Source organism: Falco rusticolus, chromosome 3, assembly GCF_015220075.1.
Source record: "Falco rusticolus isolate bFalRus1 chromosome 3, bFalRus1.pri, whole genome shotgun sequence".
NCBI lineage: Eukaryota > Metazoa > Chordata > Aves > Falconiformes > Falconidae > Falco > Falco rusticolus.
In genome coordinates, this window is record NC_051189.1 from 62449675 (window position 1) to 62470054 (window position 20380).

The 20380-nt window shown below is 39.8% G+C and overlaps 1 protein-coding gene across 5 annotated transcripts; it reads right to left on the reverse strand.

Moving 5' to 3' along the window:
- Positions 1 to 1361: 1361 nt before the first annotated feature.
- Positions 1362 to 20373, reverse strand: FAM210A (family with sequence similarity 210 member A). 5 transcript variants are annotated; one of them, XM_037378830.1, is made up of 6 exons: positions 20092 to 20251; positions 8511 to 8634; positions 6794 to 7257; positions 4584 to 4695; positions 3156 to 3275; positions 1362 to 3122 (listed from the first exon to the last, which is right to left on the reverse strand). In XM_037378830.1, the coding sequence occupies exons 3-6, from the start codon at positions 7240 to 7242 to the stop codon at positions 3009 to 3011; spliced, it is 795 nt and encodes a 264-aa protein (XP_037234727.1). In that variant the 5' UTR covers positions 7243 to 7257; positions 8511 to 8634; positions 20092 to 20251; the 3' UTR covers positions 1362 to 3008. The 5 variants fall into 5 exon arrangements, with proteins under 5 accessions (XP_037234727.1, XP_037234724.1, XP_037234726.1 ...); XM_037378827.1 differs by adding an exon at positions 14028 to 14213 and having other exon boundaries at positions 1362 to 3275; positions 20092 to 20249; XM_037378829.1 differs by lacking the exon at positions 20092 to 20251 and adding an exon at positions 20259 to 20373 and having other exon boundaries at positions 1362 to 3275.
- Between the last annotated feature and the right edge of the window lie 7 nt (positions 20374 to 20380).

Sequence of the window (20380 nt, forward strand, 5' to 3'; positions counted from 1 at the left end):
AAGACATGGCACTCTGCTGAGGGGAGATCAGGCAGCTCTGCCAGGCATTCCCTTGCTCCGGTCACTTGTTGGCTGCCTCAGTGCCAGCTCCAGGTGCTGTGCATGGACTGTTAGCTTTCCTAGGCCACAGCACCTGCTCCCCCATTCCTCCTGTGCTGCCAAAGGCACCCACTGGTACTGCTCCACCTCAAGGAATGCTGCTGCCATATGGCAGTGTGACATCTGTGCTGGCTTGGACACTAGTAAGTGACCCTACGTTGGTCCCAGGCACCCCTCTGCATGGTGCAACTGCCCAGCCTGTGCGCACAGCCTCACCAAAGGCACATGGGCCCTGGCTTCCAGCCACGCAGACGCACATTGTCCTACTGTCTGTAACAAAAACTGGATCCTAGTCTTGTGGCAAGAGCTACAGAAATGAAGTTATAAGTGAGATACAAAGATGAAAGCAAACTTTTAACTGTAGTTAAAACCACAGTGTAGCTGGGTACATGCTGGGCACCCAGTGGACTAACGTCGTTCATTCCCTGGGTGGCCCAGAACTCCCCAGCTGGTCTCTGCACTAATGAGGCAATGCATTGATTCCAGATGAGGCTGACTTGAGACAAGGTCACCAGTACCAAGCATTTGACTAACTGTCACAAAAAACTCTCCAGGTCAGATTTTCAAAGTCCTGAAGATCTCCCCACCTGCTTTGTGCAGATCAATCCACGTAATTGTGTGCCCTGTTAATGGACATGCTGGGTGGAGGGTGCAGCTGTCCCAGAAACCGCTCGAGGCTGTTCATGCTGCTAAACTGACCAAACAGTACAGAGATGATGCGCTTGCCAATACTCACTAAGAGCTGTTCCTGCAGATACAGAAATGGTCACATAAGACAGTCCTACTGTACACAGTTAAGAGATACCTTTTGTACTTGGCATTGGTAGTGAACAAATCAGTAAACACTGGAGGGGTCACAGGCCGGCTGGACAGGGGGAAGGGCAGAAGGATGGGGGTACCAAAAGGGTGCATCTGTGTAATGAACAAGTGCTGATGTGCCTGGGGGCTACAGACCCATCCTAGGAAACCAAGATGCCCCTGTGCCATCCCTGCCACATGCAAAGAAGAGACAGATCCTGTGAACTGCACCGAGAGGTTACCACGTTTGGCCTCAGACTGAGAGGATGACAATACAGTATCACCCAGGCAGGCTTAAGGCTCTGCAGGGTGCAATGCTGCCTGCAAAAATGGAAAACCAGAACAGATGCCGACATCAGAAGAATGCGAGCATGGGGACAATAAGAAAAAGTGCACTAAAATAGAAAAAAAAAGAAGCTGCATCTATTAACTCCAATCCTACAGCAGTGGTCAGCTCAGCAGCATAAGAGTTCACAGAATTATTTTTTAATATTTAACAGAAACATGGCACGTTACATCTTCAGGGCACTGAATATACAATGATTACTCCTCACAACATCCCTGTGAGGTAGGCATTAGATTGCAGTTACTATTTGACATGTGGACAGAGGCAGAGAAGTACATAATCAGCCCTGCACAATGAAGTCAATGAAGTTCAACTCACTTAAGCCTGGAGAAGCCCCCAGTGACTTGACTGAAAATGTAAGAGTGGGGCTGAGCTGATAAAGTATCAGCTACCTTCTTTTACTCTAGTTAATTACAATGCTCAGGGTCCAACTCTGTTGCTTTCCCATATCCCCCTACAAAACCCCACCTTTGTTAAACAAGACACACATGCAGAGAGTTGCTACCAAGTGAGTTCTGCAATAGAAATAGGAAAAAAAAAAAAAAAAAATCACATTTCAATTTAGCCTACATTTGAATAAAACCATGAGTGAAGTTTGCCTGCCCAGTTAAATAGAACAGTTTCAACTTCAGTCCTTTTATGATATTTGAGATGGCATTTCAGCCTTCAGCTGTAAGTGTTTGCTTAACATAAGAAAATCTAGGGGAAAAAAGTTTTTGAGACAGTGATCAGTGTCTCAAAAATTATGCTTCATTTAGTTAAATTGTTCTACTGAAGTCTGAGGAATTCCTGAATAGGAGGAGGAACTTTTGGGTTTAACTCAACCCAAACTCAAACTTTTCATGTTCTTTAAAAAGCCCCTTAGTATACCAGTTTCTCAAGTAAACTCCTCTATCAGAATGTTTTTGTTCCAAAAATGAAATAGAACAGTTTTGTAAACTTCAACATAATAAAAAAATCCTAGTTTGTAATATATGATTATTGATTAATTTCATTTAATAACTTTCTTTCTACTGTAAATCAACTTTAGGAAAAAAGTATACTGACAGTATGGCTACTGTGATTAACTCATCTTCCTACAGCTTTCAGTTGAGGTTTCTGAAAAGATACACTGTCCAAGAAAGATTCATAGTCTCAACCTGTAAACTACCACAACTCAGCTGAAGTCAATGTAGCTGTTATAATTCATTCAGACTGAGTGGCTAATCCATTGATTCCTTCATGTGCAGTATCGGTGACAATGGTCTGTCTCCAAGTTGAGAGATGATCACGACTGAAGAGGCCTGGGTCCACATACTCTGAAAACCAGAATATTTTACCTTTCCCTGCAGAGAAATCTTAATTCTTATTTGATGGAAGATTCAGTCCAATGGAACAATGGCTGTGCACTACGATGGAAGAAGAACAAAGTAGTTGGAAGAAACCATCTTCATTGTGGATTGGGGGTGGGGGTGGTGATTAAAAAGAAAAAAAAAAAAGAGGGAAGAGTTAATTGTTAACGATATTACCAATGGACGCACAAACTTCTAATCTGAGATTTACTTTTCCTCTGTAAATTGAAATTTTGTCACAACCTCTCCCCAGGCGACTTTTAACCTTGGTGAATACACAGAATTTTTAAATCCAGAGCAACTGCAGTCTCCAGACAAGGCAGGAAGAAACAATAAAAACAAACAAAAAAAAGCTCAGAAGTGCACTTCATATATCCTGCCTCACAAAGGGTTAAAGTGCTAAGTTTGATATATCCAAAAATTAAGCATCTCTCCTAGTCCTTTAGTTTTTTAAATGAAACTTTATCTTTGGTTTCTTGTATCTTCTCAGTAATTTTATCCTTTGTTTCCTCCATCTTCTCAGTAATTTTATCCTTTGTTTCCTCCATCTTCTCAGTAATTTTATCCTTTGTTTCCTCCATCCTATCTTGTAGATACTCCTTTACTGGTGGTGGTGTGGACATGTAGCCATTCTTACGCAAATATTTAACAGTGATGGATGTTCCTCCCAAAGTCACAGTGTATCTGGCAGGAGTTGCAATCTTAAAAAAACCCAAAGAACACTCCATGTCAATAAAACAGGACAGTATTATTTAGCAAAAGGTATTTTTAATATTGAGAATTCTTTTGGGCGAGTATCAGATACTAAAAAGGTCTTCTATTTATAAGGAAATAAGCCAATATACAGTGCATATCCCCCCCACCCCCCGCAATGCATACCCTGCTTAAAGTATCCTTTTGACAAAGCCAGCACAGGCATTAGACTTGCATTTAAAAAACCCAAACAAACCACCCACAAACCTCCCTGTGTAGCTTGTGGGACAAGCATTAGGCATCTCACAATGCAATTCAGAACAGACAGTATGTGAACACCGAACCATATAAGCAAAGAGGAAATATTGACAATGTATGTTTTAAAATTCTAAAAATCCAAGAGTATAGGCATCTTTCAGTCCAAAACTAGGACACACACAGTCCTTAAGAGGTCAGCTAACCCAAGACACAATAAACCAGGTTTGTTATGCTAGACAGACTAAACTGTTCTTTCAGAACTTCAGAGATAAAGCCTGCACAATCTTTTTGCAACCTATTCTAGTGCTTCCGCATCTTGGAAGTTCCTTCCAACACTGCCAGATCTCACAGCTATAATAAAATCTTTGTATTTAACCACGTTTCTTTATTGGTCTCTTTTGGGCACAGGAATAATTGGCCAGAATAGTGCTTTCACATGTTGTTTAGGAAAGTAACCCTTTTAAATAACAGATAAGGAGCACATCACATTTGGAAACAAAACAGGTGAGTGGCATTCAAAGAGAATACGGTACTTTGGTTTTGCACGGTCTAACATGGTTCAAGTTTCCTAAACGTGGATTGTGCACATATAAAGCAGTAGAGACCCAAACCTGAATGTAAGTAATTGAGTCAAATGGACAGTGACAGTACTTGACAATGATGGAGAGCTAAGGTAGGAAGACAAACTAGCAAATGCTCTAGGATAAAAATAACTGCACTTTTATCAGGAAGTCATGATGTGTTTAGACCTTACCTCTTTATCCCTGTTAATTACGTCAGGGTTACAAAGGAATAACTTATTTGTAATTAAATCTGAGGGCAGACAATAGTTCTGCAGCAAACAAGTTATTTTAGAAATACAGACAGACTCCTTAAAAGGAACACAGAGCCCATATCAACTTGCATATGACTATTTTTACTACAAAAATGAATGTTCAAGCATGTGTAACTATCAAAGAAAGAAAACAGCATAAATTCTTTCTGCTGTAAACAAGTAAACCCTGTTTAGTTCACCAGGCAAGATTTACAGCTTATTTACAAACTATAATTATACTTACTTTATACAATGCATATGCAGTTAGTGCATTTCCACTCTGGGAATTTTTCAGGATGTTTACTATGCTGTCTGGTAACCCAATCAACTCTAGGAATGGAACAACATTCACTCCTCTATAAAAGAAAAAAATAATAATCGATAACCTGAATTGGAATTTGAAACCTGAACACTGATTTAGAGTACCATTTCCATTCTTTTCATTTACACAAAGTCTGTAATCTTATAGCGAAGTATTTTTTCACCTAAGCAACGCGCTTACAGAATTGTATTTCTGTACCTATAGGCAAATTAATGTTCTTTTCAGGATTCCAAGAGGTGAGGCATTTATATTATCCCTGCTGAGCTGAGTAGCTACTAACTTACCTGTGCCCCAGTTTAGTATGTTTGGAGGTAAGTAGATATAATGGTGGTAAGACAGCTATTCAGGCTTAACTTCATGTTCTACTTTGCCTACTTTTTTTTTTTTCCTTTTAAAAACTTCAGACTAATCTGCAGCATGCCTGGAAGCACAGAATCCATACTTTAGGGTCCTCCATTCACTTTTAAATATATTAAACAAATGGAATGTGGCAAAAGAAAAGGAAGCGACATGTTATATGGACAAGACTTCAGGGGTTCTGGCCCAGTTGTTCTACCTTGTCAATATAAGGTGTCAAGATGGGCGGAGGGAGCTCCTATCACAGTTTCTTTCTGTTTGAAAATCAGGGAAGCTAGTATCAGTACCAAAAAACCAAAAAGACAGCCCATCTTTACATTACAGTGGAAAGCTACATGCAGTTATAGAGGACCTGACGCTCCAATATTTAGAGATGTTATATTATCATTATCCATTTCTACCTAGTATTTTAAGCATTCATTCTTCTGTGCATGTGATCACTTCAGTATCAGAAACAGTAACAGGCAGTTAATTTACTAAAGACCCTACAATCCAAAGGCCTATCTCCAGAGCAGAAAAAGTAGACCTAGTAAGATTTGAAAGACAGCATTAACAGCGTTATTTCATAAACTACCGTTGTTTAGTCTTGTATCATGAGCAGTCATTCTGAAAGTTGTTTTTCCACTTCAAGAGGGTGCTGCTCCTGTGGCATGACAAACTGAAGCTTTGTTACAGTTTCTAGTTAAATATTTCAGTTGTTTTCATCCATCAAATACCTATTTCAGCAGCTAACTTTGACTGAAGATTACTTTTTTTGGAACACTTACCTGAAATTTCTGGATGTAAGTATCAAGATGAATTAATCCAAAGCAAAATATTTTTATAGCTGAAGACCTTTATTCCTCTGACATGAGCTAAATTTAGAATGACATTTGGATCTATAGCTCCTAGAAAGGGCAATTATGCCTGCTGGTTAGAGTAACTAAAACACTTGTGCGGTAAGGCATTCTGATGTCAAAACCCCATTTTTGCCACCATGAAATATACAACACTAGCAACCCAGAAATAAACATTTATTTAGCAAACCATTTGCAGACAGATAAAACCTTTCAACTGAACTAGCAGCTCATAGATGATACAGTAGTTCTTTTTCCTAAGAAATGGCATTTTCCAGAGTAGTATCTGGCACGTGCTACAGCTGAAAACCCCAAATTAAAATACTTAATTTATCTTTTTTTTAACCACACAAATATTTAATTTCCAATTAAAAAGTCTGGCCTACAGTAGCAATTTTTTTCAGTGGAAGACAGGAAAGACAGAAAAAAAAGGAAAAGATACACGACTTGCAAAGAGCTCAGAGTGAGGTGAACGACATGGAAGTCCAATGATGAGGGAGGACCAGGGAAGAAGGGGGGGAGAAAAATGGCAAAATACCCCTCAAGTCAAAGGGCAAAAAAACCCCAAAAAACAAAACAGGTCTACAAAGACCTCACCTAGCAATTTGTAATCAGGATTCCAAATCCCTATCTTAACCTTGTCAGAGGTTACTAATAATTTCAATGATGTTTACATCCATGCATATTTTGGGGAGATGAGCATTTCTTCAGGTATCTGGTATGCATCAATAACAGCATGATAATAGTGTGTATGTGACACTCTCAAGTCCTATACTCTTTCAATATTAATCTTATGCTTCAGTTAAAAACATAGCCTCATTTCCCTATTACATATAGAGTCATTTTAACATGTAATAATAATCTATATGTCCTTTCACCTGTGAAAGTCAGTCTCAATTCAACAGCAGTATTGGACACTGCAACAGAATATCAACTTACTTCATGGCTGCATAGTAAAAGGATCCAAACCATACAGTGGAAGTCAGAATATGCACTGGAATCATGACTTTTCCATACTGTTTAAAAGTCTTCTTGAATCTCTGAACGAGACTAATTGATTTGTCTTGTAATGGATCAGGTTCTGAAGAATCTGACTCTACAGGGCTCTGCTTGGGTGTATCAGTGGCTGAAGTCAAAGGATTTTTCTCTTCTGGTACTTTGTGAGGAGTGTCTGCTGGCTGTGATGCAAAAGGACTTTTCTTTGAGGCAAAGTGTGCTGCACCTGCATGAAGACGTCGTTTAGGAGGGTCCCGTGCCAAAATCACTTTGCACCCAGCATTAGACAACACCGACTGTCCTTTTAAGCACTGGAAGATACTAGTGCGAGGAAAAACCAAACATGTCCCACGCGCCAGCTGAGATGCAGTATGTAATAGACTCTGATGCATTTTGATGAAATGTGGCTGAGGTTTTTAGAGAGGAAACAAAAAGAAAAGAGCAAACACATTGCAATTCAATAATCTGATTTCTATTTGCTGTAATGCCACTTGAAATTCTCAAATTTTAAATTGCTTTCTATTCTTCAACTTTAAAAGGTTTTCCTTACCTTGCTTTGCAGAAATGGCTACCTTCCAGAATTAAGCAAATAATTTTAGATCTCACTTCTTTAGCATTCTGAACTAAAATGGCCCCTTCACTTAACACACACTGCTCCTTACAGCTAAAACACTCATGTTACTCTCTAAAAACACTTTTAGATGTTTAATGCTATCTGCTGCTTTTGTCTGCATAATCTGGCACAGTTGTTGAAAAGTTACCTCTGAAACTTCACTTCTAGTAGCAACTGATAGTTTGATACTTTGAGCCTACATACACATAGTATGAACTCACTTAAGTGCAATTAAAATTAATTTTTGGTGTCAATACAGTTAGTTTTGGTGTAATTTTCATATTCTATACGACTTTGAACTAAAAGTTAATACAGTAAAAAATAATCAGTAACTTATTAATAATCAATTAATAAGAAATAACCTTAATAGCAATAAACCATAACAGCCTGCTAGTATAAATCTGTTAGGAAGGGGGATGGTGCTGTTGAATGTCATGTATTAACACAAGCAACATTGAGCTGCAATTTCCAAAATATTACAATGCAAATAATATCTTCAAAATCTGGATAACCCAGTTAACTTTATGATTTTGAATACCTAACAGTTTTTTTTAACTTTCAGGAGTAACCCCATTTACAGGTTCCCCACAAAAGAGGGTAATTTTGTCTGGCATGTACAAACATCAAGAAGTCATTTTTTTCCCCAAAAAATGCATGATTTGAACTAGTGAATGAAATATTCTCCCCTTTAAACAATGACTGGAAGTTACAGAACTAGTTTTCCTTCCCTCCAAAAAAAGTGCCAGTAACCGATTTTATGTAATGAAAAAATACGCCCGTTAAGTTGTATTACAATGCTCAAATATTTCTGATGCTTTTGTATTTAATTATCATAACAATTCTTGATCCAAACTAGAAATCATTAAAGTTTAATTCAAACTCCACTGTCACCTTCATATCTGCTCCCCCTTCACTTATAGTGTTAGATACATTTGAATTGGGTGTTTCGATAGTGAATTTGTCTAGGCTGCTGAAAAATGATCAATACTTCATAACATAGGCAGAAGGTTTTAAAAAAATAAATAAAATGAAGCCATACATACATACCCTTTATTACTTTCCAGATCCGCAACAAGGACAGTATGATTAGGTTTGTATCTTCAAAAAGTTGTAACTCTTCCACTTGTTCCCCACCTTTCAAATATATCTCTTGAACATATTGATGACTCTGCTAAAGTAGAAAAAAGGCTTATTTAGAGAAACAGCAACAACAGCAAACTAATATGATGAAGATTTTTGGTGAGCCCGAAACCTTGCTTACTGAAGAAGTTATTGGTATAAATTCCCCTTTGGATACTGACACAGTAATGGGAGATCTTTTTTGCGTAACTTAGAAGTTCCTCAACTTTGAATTACCGTTTCCTTCCAAGAGACAGAAGTTTCATAACCCAAATGCATCTGTTGGAATATTCCTGCCTGTATGTTTTCTAGGTATTTTTATGTTATTGTTGTACTTGAATTAGTTGCAATTACTAGAATTACAGTGTTTGATGTGGGGAAAAGATCAGAGGAATGGTTTCAAACTCCCTGGGAACCTCTACCTTGCACATCAAGCACAGACACCCACTTCTGTTGAACTTGTATTAACACGAGGTATTGCATCAACAGGGGAAAAAGGAACACTTGTCTCTATGCAAGCAAGCAGTAACTCACTCCTGTTGAGTTATGAACTCTTGTGGGAGCCAAGAAATACTGCTGCTTATAGAGCAGTAGATCAGCTACAGGTACTGCCTCTCTCCGAGTCAGTTTTCTGCAAGAACTCACTGAAATAACTACTTGTGCTATCTCTGGTTTTATGAGAAGTGGAGATTCTTGCTGAATTCTTAGATCCAAATGCAATCGCTTCTCAAAACAAAAAGTAGTGAAAAGACTCAGCAAAATTCAAGTGTTAAGATGGCACACTGCCATATACTAACTACCTTACCAATTCACAGAAATTGTTAACAAACTGGAAGAATGCAACTACACTGCTTGCCTATGGCCACTTACGCTCCTCTCCCGAGGGATAACTCTCCACAGCAGACTGCCCCCCCCCCTCTCACTAACAGTACACAACACTAAGCATCTGCCCCAAGTAGATTTCCACAATATCCAGCCAGCAGACTCCGCAAAGGTTACCTGTCCATCTATGGGAATTTGGGAGCTCTTGAGTCAGACTACTACTGTTCACCTGTTTTCAGCGGACGGTACCCTATTGAGAAATACCTGTTCCAAACAAGCTTTGACAATTGCTACCACACAGGATGGGGACAACTATGCTCAGCGCACTGATTTTGGTTCATTAATGTTATCGACTGGACTCTGCATTCCGAACAGCCTTGGAAGGAGATCATTCTTCTGTACAGATGCAGGAAGAAACTGAACAAGTATTTCTGAATTTTTGCATTCTATATAGTGTATATATAGCAGCATTTCTCAGAACAGTTTCTAGGTTTTGCTGTTCAGCACCTACTGACAGCACAAAAATAACGCTGTACCACCACACCTCTGATTCATTGCAATGACTGCAGAACACGTGGTATTAAACGGCTGCCAGGGGGCTAGAATTCTCCTTAATGCAAAGAAGCAATGGGTCACTACACTCATCAGTCAGTAGCTAACATAGCTCTGTGATTAGTAAATGAGTTTCAAGGCCTCTGCTCACAAGTTAGCTGCACCGTGTAAAACTTAAAATGTCACCAATGGCTTTTAAAGCAGGGGAACTACCAAGGCTACTGACAAAGAGTTGCCACGCCACTTTTTTTCTTCCTGCATCCTCAGATGGACTTAGAACTCATTAACTAAAGGGTTTTTCTCCATGATGCAAGACCTGGTTGGTCAAAGGGAAGGTTCTCTGTCTAGGGTAGATCCTGAAAAGGTCCTGAACCTTGTAAGCACAGATGGTATGGTTCTAGTTAACGTTCGGCAAAACAGCTTACTTTTTGCTTCTCTACTTTAAAAAAACCTTTTTGCTAGATGCTTGATATATAAAAGGCTTAAATATGATAGTGCTATTTGAGATAATAAAACAGGTATTTTAAAACAAGGTTGGCATTTTCCTAACAAACCTACTGTGTTTCATGGGTACAAGCTTCATTTTACTTATCTAAATGAACAAAGGAGAGGCTTCTAAAGCATCAGTAAATTGAAGATTATGCTACTTTCCAGCAGCATGACAAGACTAAATGAGGCAAGTATTACAACGGTTACAGCAGGAAAGGCAACTTAATAAAACAACAGATTACTATAGCATACACTTTGTAAATTGATTTTAAATAAATGAATATTGTTAAAGGGGTAATAGGTGCAGCTACTCAACTGTAGTATTTTAATTACTTGGCTCAACGTTGCAAACAAACAGGACAGACAAAGTGCACAATAAATGTGGCTGTAGGTCCAAATGAAACTTAGTTGTTTCATCCCTCTAAAACACGAGATGAATACAGAAAATCTGTCCTTTAAGACAGTTAGTGAAAGAAAGTTCCTAGCACCCTGTGTGCTCAACAGGCAGCGGGAGAAAGTGTGCGAGCCTATGAATTTGAGACACAATTCTATTCTTTATGTATAATACTTTCATTAAAGAAATTACTGGAGCTATATAAGCTATACAATTTCCCTGTAACTTTTGGTTGTTCAAACCACTCAGATTCTAAGGAAGCCAGGACAGTAACCTAAATGTTACCCACAACTGCACCTAGTGACTTTTCAGAAGTTGTTTCTTCATTTTAGTGCGTTTTATTTTTTTCATGCTATTGCACAATGCTGCAAAGACACAGAAAGGAAAGAAGCTAGATGCTTCAGATACAAAGGTGGAAAAGCAGCTGGCCTCTGGCCAGAGAATTTTGCAGTGGGGGTGGGGCATGAACAGAAGGTATTTGAAAACATCTTAGATGTCTACATTAGCTTTCTCTTAAAAATGCCACAAGGAAAAAAAATAATATGGGGATGTCTAAGGACAAACATAGCTGTTCTCTGCTGTAAGAATACCATGCGGTCAGTGACTAAATAGATGCTAGTAGGCCAATCTATGAAACTATATACTAACACTTCTGGGAGAAGGTCTCCAATTCAGTGCTGTCATATTCTGGCTGACTACTTAGAGTATCTCTGGCTGGCTGTAAACTGAGCTGAAGGGATCTTGGCTGTTCAGGACGTACTCCTGGGTTGCAATTCTTGGCCATCCGTTTAGTTCTTGAAGGCAGCTCTTTCTCATGGCAAGCTATTAAAAAGGCCTCTGACAAAGGGAGTGCTCCAGTGCCCTCTTCAGGGAAAGTATAGATCAACTTCTTATTACAGTAGTAGAGTTTTTGTTTAGCAAACTTTTGTACTTCTGTTATAATTTAGATCAGCTTTGGCATAAACCTGATGTACTGTAGGAGTACTGTCTCTTGCATTTGCTCTGCTAAATCTTTGCCTTCCAGTGATTACTAGGAAGTACAGATTAGACCTCCTTTTGTTCCCGAGGACAACAAAAGCTCGCTAGGATCTTTTAATGTCAGAGTTCATCTATGACTACCACAAATTCATCGTTTTGGATGTGTGCCAACATTTTATGCAAAAAAAAAAAAAGAAATGGGATCAGTGGTAAAACACAGAAGTAACAAGCCAGGCCAATATAGGTACAGCAAAAGCTGCTGTCGATATCTGCTGTTGGAAAGAAAAACCATGCCAGAGATGCTGTCAGATGAAACTTTCATCAGAGTAATTTGTATTAAAAGTTACCCCATTACAGTTAACTTTTTTTGAGCTCCCAGAGAAATTAAAACACAATATGTGGTCGATATAAGATGGCAAAAACTTTAGTGTAAATTCTTTTGCAAAAGAGGTCAGAAAGCACCCGAGGGAATTGAGGGTGTAGCATATGTAGATTACAGTGGTTTATTTTCTCAGTTCTACCAGAAACACTCTGGATACAATATGTAAATATGGATGAATTTAAAACATTTTTCCCTGTTCTGTTACTGTTTAAAAAAAGAACATTAATTATACCACAGGAGAGCTCCCAATGAAAATCCATGAGTTTTTCCATTCCCAAGACACCTTTCTATGAAATCAGAGAATTAATTTACATCCTTGTCATTTTTAGTGTAAAATCAAGCAAACTTTGAGGGTTGTCTGTTGTATACACAGAAGAATTTTGAAAAGACTCTTAAGTTTTCAGAAATCCTTCCCAGCTCACTCTTCAGACTGCATAAAAGGCAAATACAGAGATCTCATCCAAACAGCTCAGTTTAATAGCCCCCCCGCTTACATTTATACTAAATACAATTAAAAAAATAAAGCAAAACTTGTTTTCAGATTTCAATAATTCTTTTCACAAACTTATTGACAGTATATTAAAAAGAAAAAAGGGCATCTTGCCAAGGTCATAAACCATAATTAAAAAAAAAAAAAACCTGAACAGAAAAAACACGTGGGTTTCCTAAAATGCTTGGAGCACATTTTAGAATTATTGTAATAATAGCGCAATACATGCAAAGCATCATTGTTTTTCCTAAACTCAATATAAGACTGTAACTATAAGCCTTAGTAACTGCAATAGTTCAGCATAAAATGCAGTCACTACCCATGGATGGGAAAACGGCAGTGTATAGGGACTTTTTATTCTTTGTATCAGTACGTTTAAAGTGTATGTATGAGCATTCACAATTTGTATTTTGACCTTTACTACTTTTGCAGTGTCCCTGATACAATCTGTTATACATTCTAGACTAAGAAATTTGGTTCTAACTTGAAGTTTGGGCATCACTAGCAGTCTAATCTTGTCTATCAGTTAGAACTGTCTAGAATACATAACACCACATTTTAGGTTAAAGGGAGTAATGCAAAATAAGTCATCGTGAGATTTATTAAAATCTTGGTTAAAAAATCATCATGTTAAAGCAAATGAAAGAGTAAACTCTTGTAGACAAATCACACACATTAGCCCCATCCCACCTCCACCACATTTAATCTCTGTAATACCTCCACTTAGCAAATGCTACGCTATAATTTTTAAATTGATCATATTACTACAGTTCAATACCGATGTAAGTGGAGACAAGCCAACAACTTTTTTACCCTTATTTTATCTGAACTACTCTTGTACTTGCTAAAACAAAGAGTGAAGTCACAAAAGTAAGATACACCCTCATAGGGTCCTTACACACAGCAATCTTCTCTACAGCAATTTTCTGATAATCAGAAGGCAAATGAAGCATGAGAACGTAATGCAATGCCTACCTGTTGATTTACAGATCTGGAATGCTAAACAGGAGGCTTAACAGCTGATTTGCACCCAGTCAATATTACAGTGGTATCCCCATTTTCCTCTGTGTTAGAAGGCATTGAATCTTAAGCTTGCATGCAGTTAAGCATTATATAAAAGTGTGAGTGTCCTTCCTCTAATTCTTCTAAAACAAAGCATCACAATCATTTGTAGTGCTTTCTGCTCTTCAGAACGATGTTTTTAATAACTGGTGCTATTCCTTCTTTTAACTGTTTTCCTGTTCCATAGTGCTGAACAGCTACCCCGGGGTTCCTTCATTCAGAAGTTTGATTCTGCCCTCTACTGAATTTTTACATAAGTACACCTCTCATACTTACACTGCAAAAGGTCTTTGCTCTCCACAATTCCTTCCAGTAAGTCTAAGTTTGCTGGACCATCTTCTATGTTGGTTTCAGAGCCTCCCAAAACAACAGACAGGCATCAAGGGAAGGAGAAAAAACCCCGCCTTTTAAAGTGCTATCTGATTTGACTTTTTGCCTGTTTGTCACTCCATAGACAGGTGTCTGCAATAAGCAAGATAGAAAAGTTATGCTTTTAAACCTTAACTAAGCTTTAAAATAGGTATATACATCTATGCTAAAAGGGTTAAAAAAGCCCTTTGTTAGTTCAAAGCAGGGATTGTACTGTCTGCTTATTATTTTGCCCTTCTGCACATTACCTTTCACTTGACACTAATGATCAAAACACGTTCTAATTCTCTCTCCCTTCTATTCCACTCTTATGTAGTAACTTTCTCAAGCAACCCCTAATAGCCTCTTTCATCTTTGTATCTCCCAATATATCATTAGATCATTCCCCTCAAGACACTTGTGTTTTTCTGTCAAGCAAGTTTTGAATCAGAGGGCTGTTAACATGGAGGTGTAGGTGTGCGGTGGTACAGTTTGCAAAGCTGTGGGAGGTTTCTACCAAGCAACTAAAAGGAGCAGCAAAAGGTAATTCACATAAGCAAGCCTCATGTCAGCGGTTTCCTGCATATGGCTTTGAACTCCCTCAGGAAAAAAACACCCCCAAGTGAACTGGCAAGTGAGTTAGATGCTAAAACACAAACAAATAAATAAATATACAGATCCATTTTCTACATTTTACTGAAACATTGCTGGAGAATTTCTTAGGATCTCCCCTCTCAATAGTTCAGTGAACCTTATTTGGCAGCTTCCTCGCCTCTTTCAATTTTCACTGAGGATCTCAGGAGTTCTGAGTGTACATTTTAACACATACGGGAACACATTAGAAACACAACTATTCTATGTTCAGCGTTCAGATATTTCTTCTATGAAGTTCTGCTACCTCTCTTCAGAATGCATAGCTGCTGTGCACATCTCTTTTCACTAACAGAGGCACCAGTAACAATCAAAAGGCTGCAGGCAAAACTGAACTCCAGCTTGCTCAAGACTTCCTGCTATTCATAATTTAGATTCTAGTAGCCAAGCTCATTTTTTAATTCATAATATTCCCACTCAGGACTTTGCTGATATAAAAATTAGATTATAATATTTAATTTAAACAGCTCTCGGAGTTATAATCAAGTATTTACTCCTGAAAGGTCTAATGAAACAACTGGAGACACTCTGTAGATACTGTGACTTTTACTAAAACAAATATTGCTAATAAAGTTCATCCTTTTTGACCAGACCATAGAATAAGAGCTTAGGTATTCAAATACTCTTTTTTTTTTGGACTAACTATAAAAGGCATTTAGTAGGGATATGCTTAATGTTAGATCTTAGCATCAACTTTACACAGCCTTCTGCCTCATCTTGCATTGGGACTCCAAAATTGTTTCTTTTCTAGCCTTGATAAATGCCATTTTTTGCCACCTTGGATCTTTGCAGGTGTTGTCTCATTGTTCTGAGTCTCTTCCCTCCATAACTCAACCATAACCAATGGTATTGGCTGTAATAATACTTCAAATGCAAGTTATAGTATGTAACAATTTTACAAAGCACTTAAAACAGCAACCTCTACCAAGTAACAAGTCTTCTACTCATCAAATTCACCAAAGCGTTTCTAAGACTTTCACAAAACATCCTCAAGGAAAAACTCTGAAGCCTTACAAATAGAAACAAAGTAGGAATAAGCACAAACCAGTCCCAAACTGAGAAAAAACCCACAGCTTCAGTAAGAACAGAATTCACAGTGGAAGCATTAGGCTCAATTTTTTTTCTTTTATATTCTCACCACATTTATTTCACATTCTCAAACACTGAAAAGCTGTCATTTTCCCCAGCAAAAAATACAGAATGTTCATCTTTCAGCAGAATTACTGTTGGCAGACATTCACTTCCAGTATAAACCTTTTCTAAATATTCAAACTAAGTGTTGAATTCTCTGTTGTGAATTCAAACTTGTCCATATGGGGAAATCTGTGTAGTATCAATCAGAGTATCTTGAAAAATTATGTGTGAAGATGCTGATCATAACATTTACAGAACACACACACGCTCAAAACCACACTCTTCATCTAATTTTTAGTAAATGCTGTTCCCCACATCTCTACAAATGAATGTGAACTGTTTTCATGAAAGTAGTATTTTTTTATTAAGGTCTTGATACTTGAGTAGATAAACTTTCCTGCCCACTATTAAATTTAATGCCTTATACAACATCTTTTGCTTACAGGACATGATTGATGATGTTACCAGACACACAAACAACAAAATGACACCATTTATAAATGCCTGAAAGAACATAAGAGACTGAGAGCTGTGTTTTTACACCAGAAGGAAAAGTCTGACAGGACTTCAGTAATAGGGCCCTAATAATGCTCCCGCTTACAGTCTGCTGTATTCAGCTTGAGAGAGAAATCCTGTGACTGCAACACTGCAGCCTTTGAGAGCACACTGCCTTCTATGAGATGTGATTAACAATGCCCAAGGCTTTTATTTCGGCACAGAAACCTTCCTCCATCAGAAAGTACTCTCCTATGGCCTGAGAGAGCAGGAAGCAAAAAATGACATCTAATTTTAACATTAGCGAAATCAACTTTTAAATTCACAAAACATTAAGAGCAAATAGCTGACTGACACGTGTGGGACTAAGCACTACCATTACGGTTGAAAGATAAATACCCTCATGTTCTACTTAACCAGCTACTTCTGGAAGAGACTTTAAGAACTGCTGTAAAGCCACCCATGTATTTTTATTTAGAATCAACAAAATCTAGCCATTTGAAAAAAAACCACATCAAACCCACCATCACTGCTGTGTTTTATTTATAATTTGATCATGAGCACCAGACTGTACTAACCCCCCACCCCCTTCCCTCATCCCACTCTGCCAGGACAGACTACAGATGTTCTAGGAGCTACAAGGGATCATCTGCTACAATGCTCTGTACGTCTGCTACAAAGCCACAATCACAGCTGCACAACTTCTTGTTTCACAGATACAAGAAATGCTACACATGGTCAAGGTCAGTTTTTGGACAAGATCCAAGCAATTAGAATTTACAGCCCAGCTAAGTGGCACCTTCATTTTCTGATGTGCACAAACAGAATACAACCTAGTTTTACCATTCAGATGTCTGTTTAGAAGGAGTAGTGCCATGTCTGGCAAGCCAATGAAAAAAAATATTCTTTTTTTTTGTTGACTCATACAATGGGTAGCTAGTTTGAAGATGTTGCGGGCAGAACTAACTGATGGAAGGCACAGGCGTAGAAAGGATTAGAGCTGTTTAGAGGACACAAAGTTCATGAGAACACAGATCGCTACCACTTGCACTGCAGAATTCTAGACATCAACAAGAGTAAAGCCCTACTGTAGAATCCCAGAGCCTTAAAGGAGAAATTACTTCTGCCCTTAACTGCTTACTTACTAGGACAGACAGAAGGTGGGAGGACTGACATAACTAGGCACACTAATCTGGCCTACCAACCTGGTTAAACTATAATTTTTCTGACAGTTTGAAGCGATATATTCTTGACTTAATATGAATAAACTACATTGGACTTAACATACCTATACTGGTACCTTCAAGACTTAAATTTAGGAAGGTATCATCACAATAGATCATACAGATTCTTTAACTGAGTAACAACTTTCTACTCTTACTGTAACTTTATTGTAATGACAGGGACATGAAGAATAATCTGTGGTGTTAAGAGGTATCATGACTCACGACTTGAAGTTCTGTAGCTTGAGCAGCATTCTTTTTTTGTTGTTGTTACTGCCATACTAAACAATCCGTTTGTCTTAAGTCAAAGAATCTACTACAAAAACTTTATAGTCACTAAGAATCCCTGACCTTGAGGTTGATCTCTGATCTAAAGTGATGGAACTAGGTAGTTACCTATCAGAACAGCAAGGTAAAATCCTTATGATCTATTGTGATGACACCTTACTGTCCAGGAATGCCTCAATCATGTTTTGGGCCCAGGCCTCAGTTCTAGTGGTTTTATGCCATTCTTAATACTGAAATATTGCTGATTGATGCTGAATTTGCTTCAGCATCTGATTTTCAAAATAAGTTCAGATTCAACTATCTGGGTTCACAGCGTATCAACACCAAGAACTTTCTTGGATCTTTTCCCCAATCTGCAAAACCAACTGATTACAAGGAATCTTATGCATTCAACTAGCAGTTTCACATTGTAAAAATCAGCCCTCTTTCTGCTTTTGTCATTGAATTTGTTGTGGCCTTATCTTCAAGACCAGTCAGAACTCCCTCCAGATCCAGAAATGTGTCAAGATGCAAACTGAGGGCTGTTATCTGAGATAAGGGGGCATCAAGAACTCAGTCTTGCAAAACCAGACTTCAGTTTCTCAGTGATGCCTATAAGCATACACAGAGAGCTAGGTCAGTTTGGAGATATCTACAGCAGGAGAATTACACAGATACTTTTAAAACCCAAAATCAGATCAAACCTTTTCTTATCAGCTGATATAGTCTGTAAGGTAGATCTGTAGACAGTCATGCTAGACAAATCCTTAACTTCTTACATGCTCTTTAGCAGTCTGAAATTTGCCTACTCAGTTTTTGCCATGTGCAAGCCACCAGATATCCACCTACTCAAATAATCAAATGATGTTCCCCCCCCAATGGAAGTGCTTCTCAAGCAGCAAGTGCAATACAATAATGCTGCCGCAGAGGCCAGTCATCCTCCTTTTACCTCAAGCAGCCCTTGAACATAAAAGGAGTTAAACATCTGCTGTCAGCCCCATAGGAGGAGATGGATGGTGGGGACACATTATCCTCTGTGCATGCATTTCCCACACAGAAGCAGCTGCAAGTCATATAAGCGAGTGGCACAGGCAGCAAAACACATTCCAGATAAGGAATCTGTTCCCTAACCCTCCCCTAAAGTAGCAAAACTGGCAAATAATTTTATGTTTATGCTCGTAACAGCAATAACATCTTGGGGTTTTGGTAAACTGAGGAACACTTTCAGTTTAAGAATTAGTTTTGGTAAAGAATTCTAGGTCACCTCATGTACTCCCGTCCACATTAACGTTGTCTCTTTTGGGCCAGCTTGTAGAAGGCATTTCAGAAACAGATGTAAATAAGGCGGAACATGTAGTTTGTAATACCTGACGTAAATCCACATTTGAATTAAGAACTTTAACAAAAATTCTCATGACTTCTCAGTCTGCCTCCCTGGATAACTCCCATAGTTAATTACCAGAAGCAGATTACTAATGAGAACCATAACTCTCCGCAACTTTGCCAAGAGGGTTGTGCCTCATTCGGCCAGCCACTGCCTCCTAAGGATTCAGACTCCTCCAAAGATGGTCCATACAAAACGTAAAGAGAAAAAACGGTGCTGAGAGCTCAAGACGAGCAAGAAAACATAGTTTTACCAGTGAACAGGTAAGAGGAGCAAAAGTCGCATTTTTGAGATTCTCCTACTGAGGGAAGCCAGCCCTTTGCTCTTATTTGTCACGTACGACACAGCTCAAAGAATTTATTAGACAAGAAAATATTTGCTCGGCCTCCTTAAATAGTATCGAAAGTCAAGAAACGCGCAGAATCGGTTGTCTCGGGACAGAAACACCATCAGGAGCGAAACCTAACTACGGCCCTATAACGGTGCAACCGCCAGAGAGCGGCGGCCGGCGTTTTCCACGCCAGACCGAACGGCCCCGCAGTTTGCAAAAGAGAAAGCAGCGGGGGGAAGGCACCGAGCTCCAGGCGGCCAGCCCGCCTCGCCGCGCCCCCGGCCACCAGCGGCCGCCGGTCGGTCAACCCAACCCCCGGGACCGCGATGGCAAAACAGCCGGGGGCGGGGGCGCCCGCGGGTCCCGCCGCCGCCCACCAGCCAGCGCGCGGCAGCGGCCACGCGCCCTCCCGCCGCCGCCGCCCGGGGGGCTCCGCGAGCCGCCCGCACCCGCCTCGGCCCGCTGCCGGGCGGCGGCCCCTCCCCCTCGGCCCCACCGAGCGGGTACCTTGTGGCCACGCCACCGCTCCTCCTCACGGGCCCCGAGCCATGGAGACGCGCCGGGCGGCGGTTGACCGACGGCCGCTGCCGCGCGCACCGCTCCCGTCACCTCCCCCTGACCCGCCCCGCGCGCGCGGCAGGACAACGTGCGGCAGCGCCCGTCCCCACCATCACCTTGAGGCCCGGCGGGGCCCGACGGCGCAGGCGCGCGCCGCGCCCCCTCGCACGGCCCTGTGGGGCCGGCAGTCCTGCCGCGGTGGGCCCGGCCCGGGCGCCGAGCCTCGTCACGTCTCCCG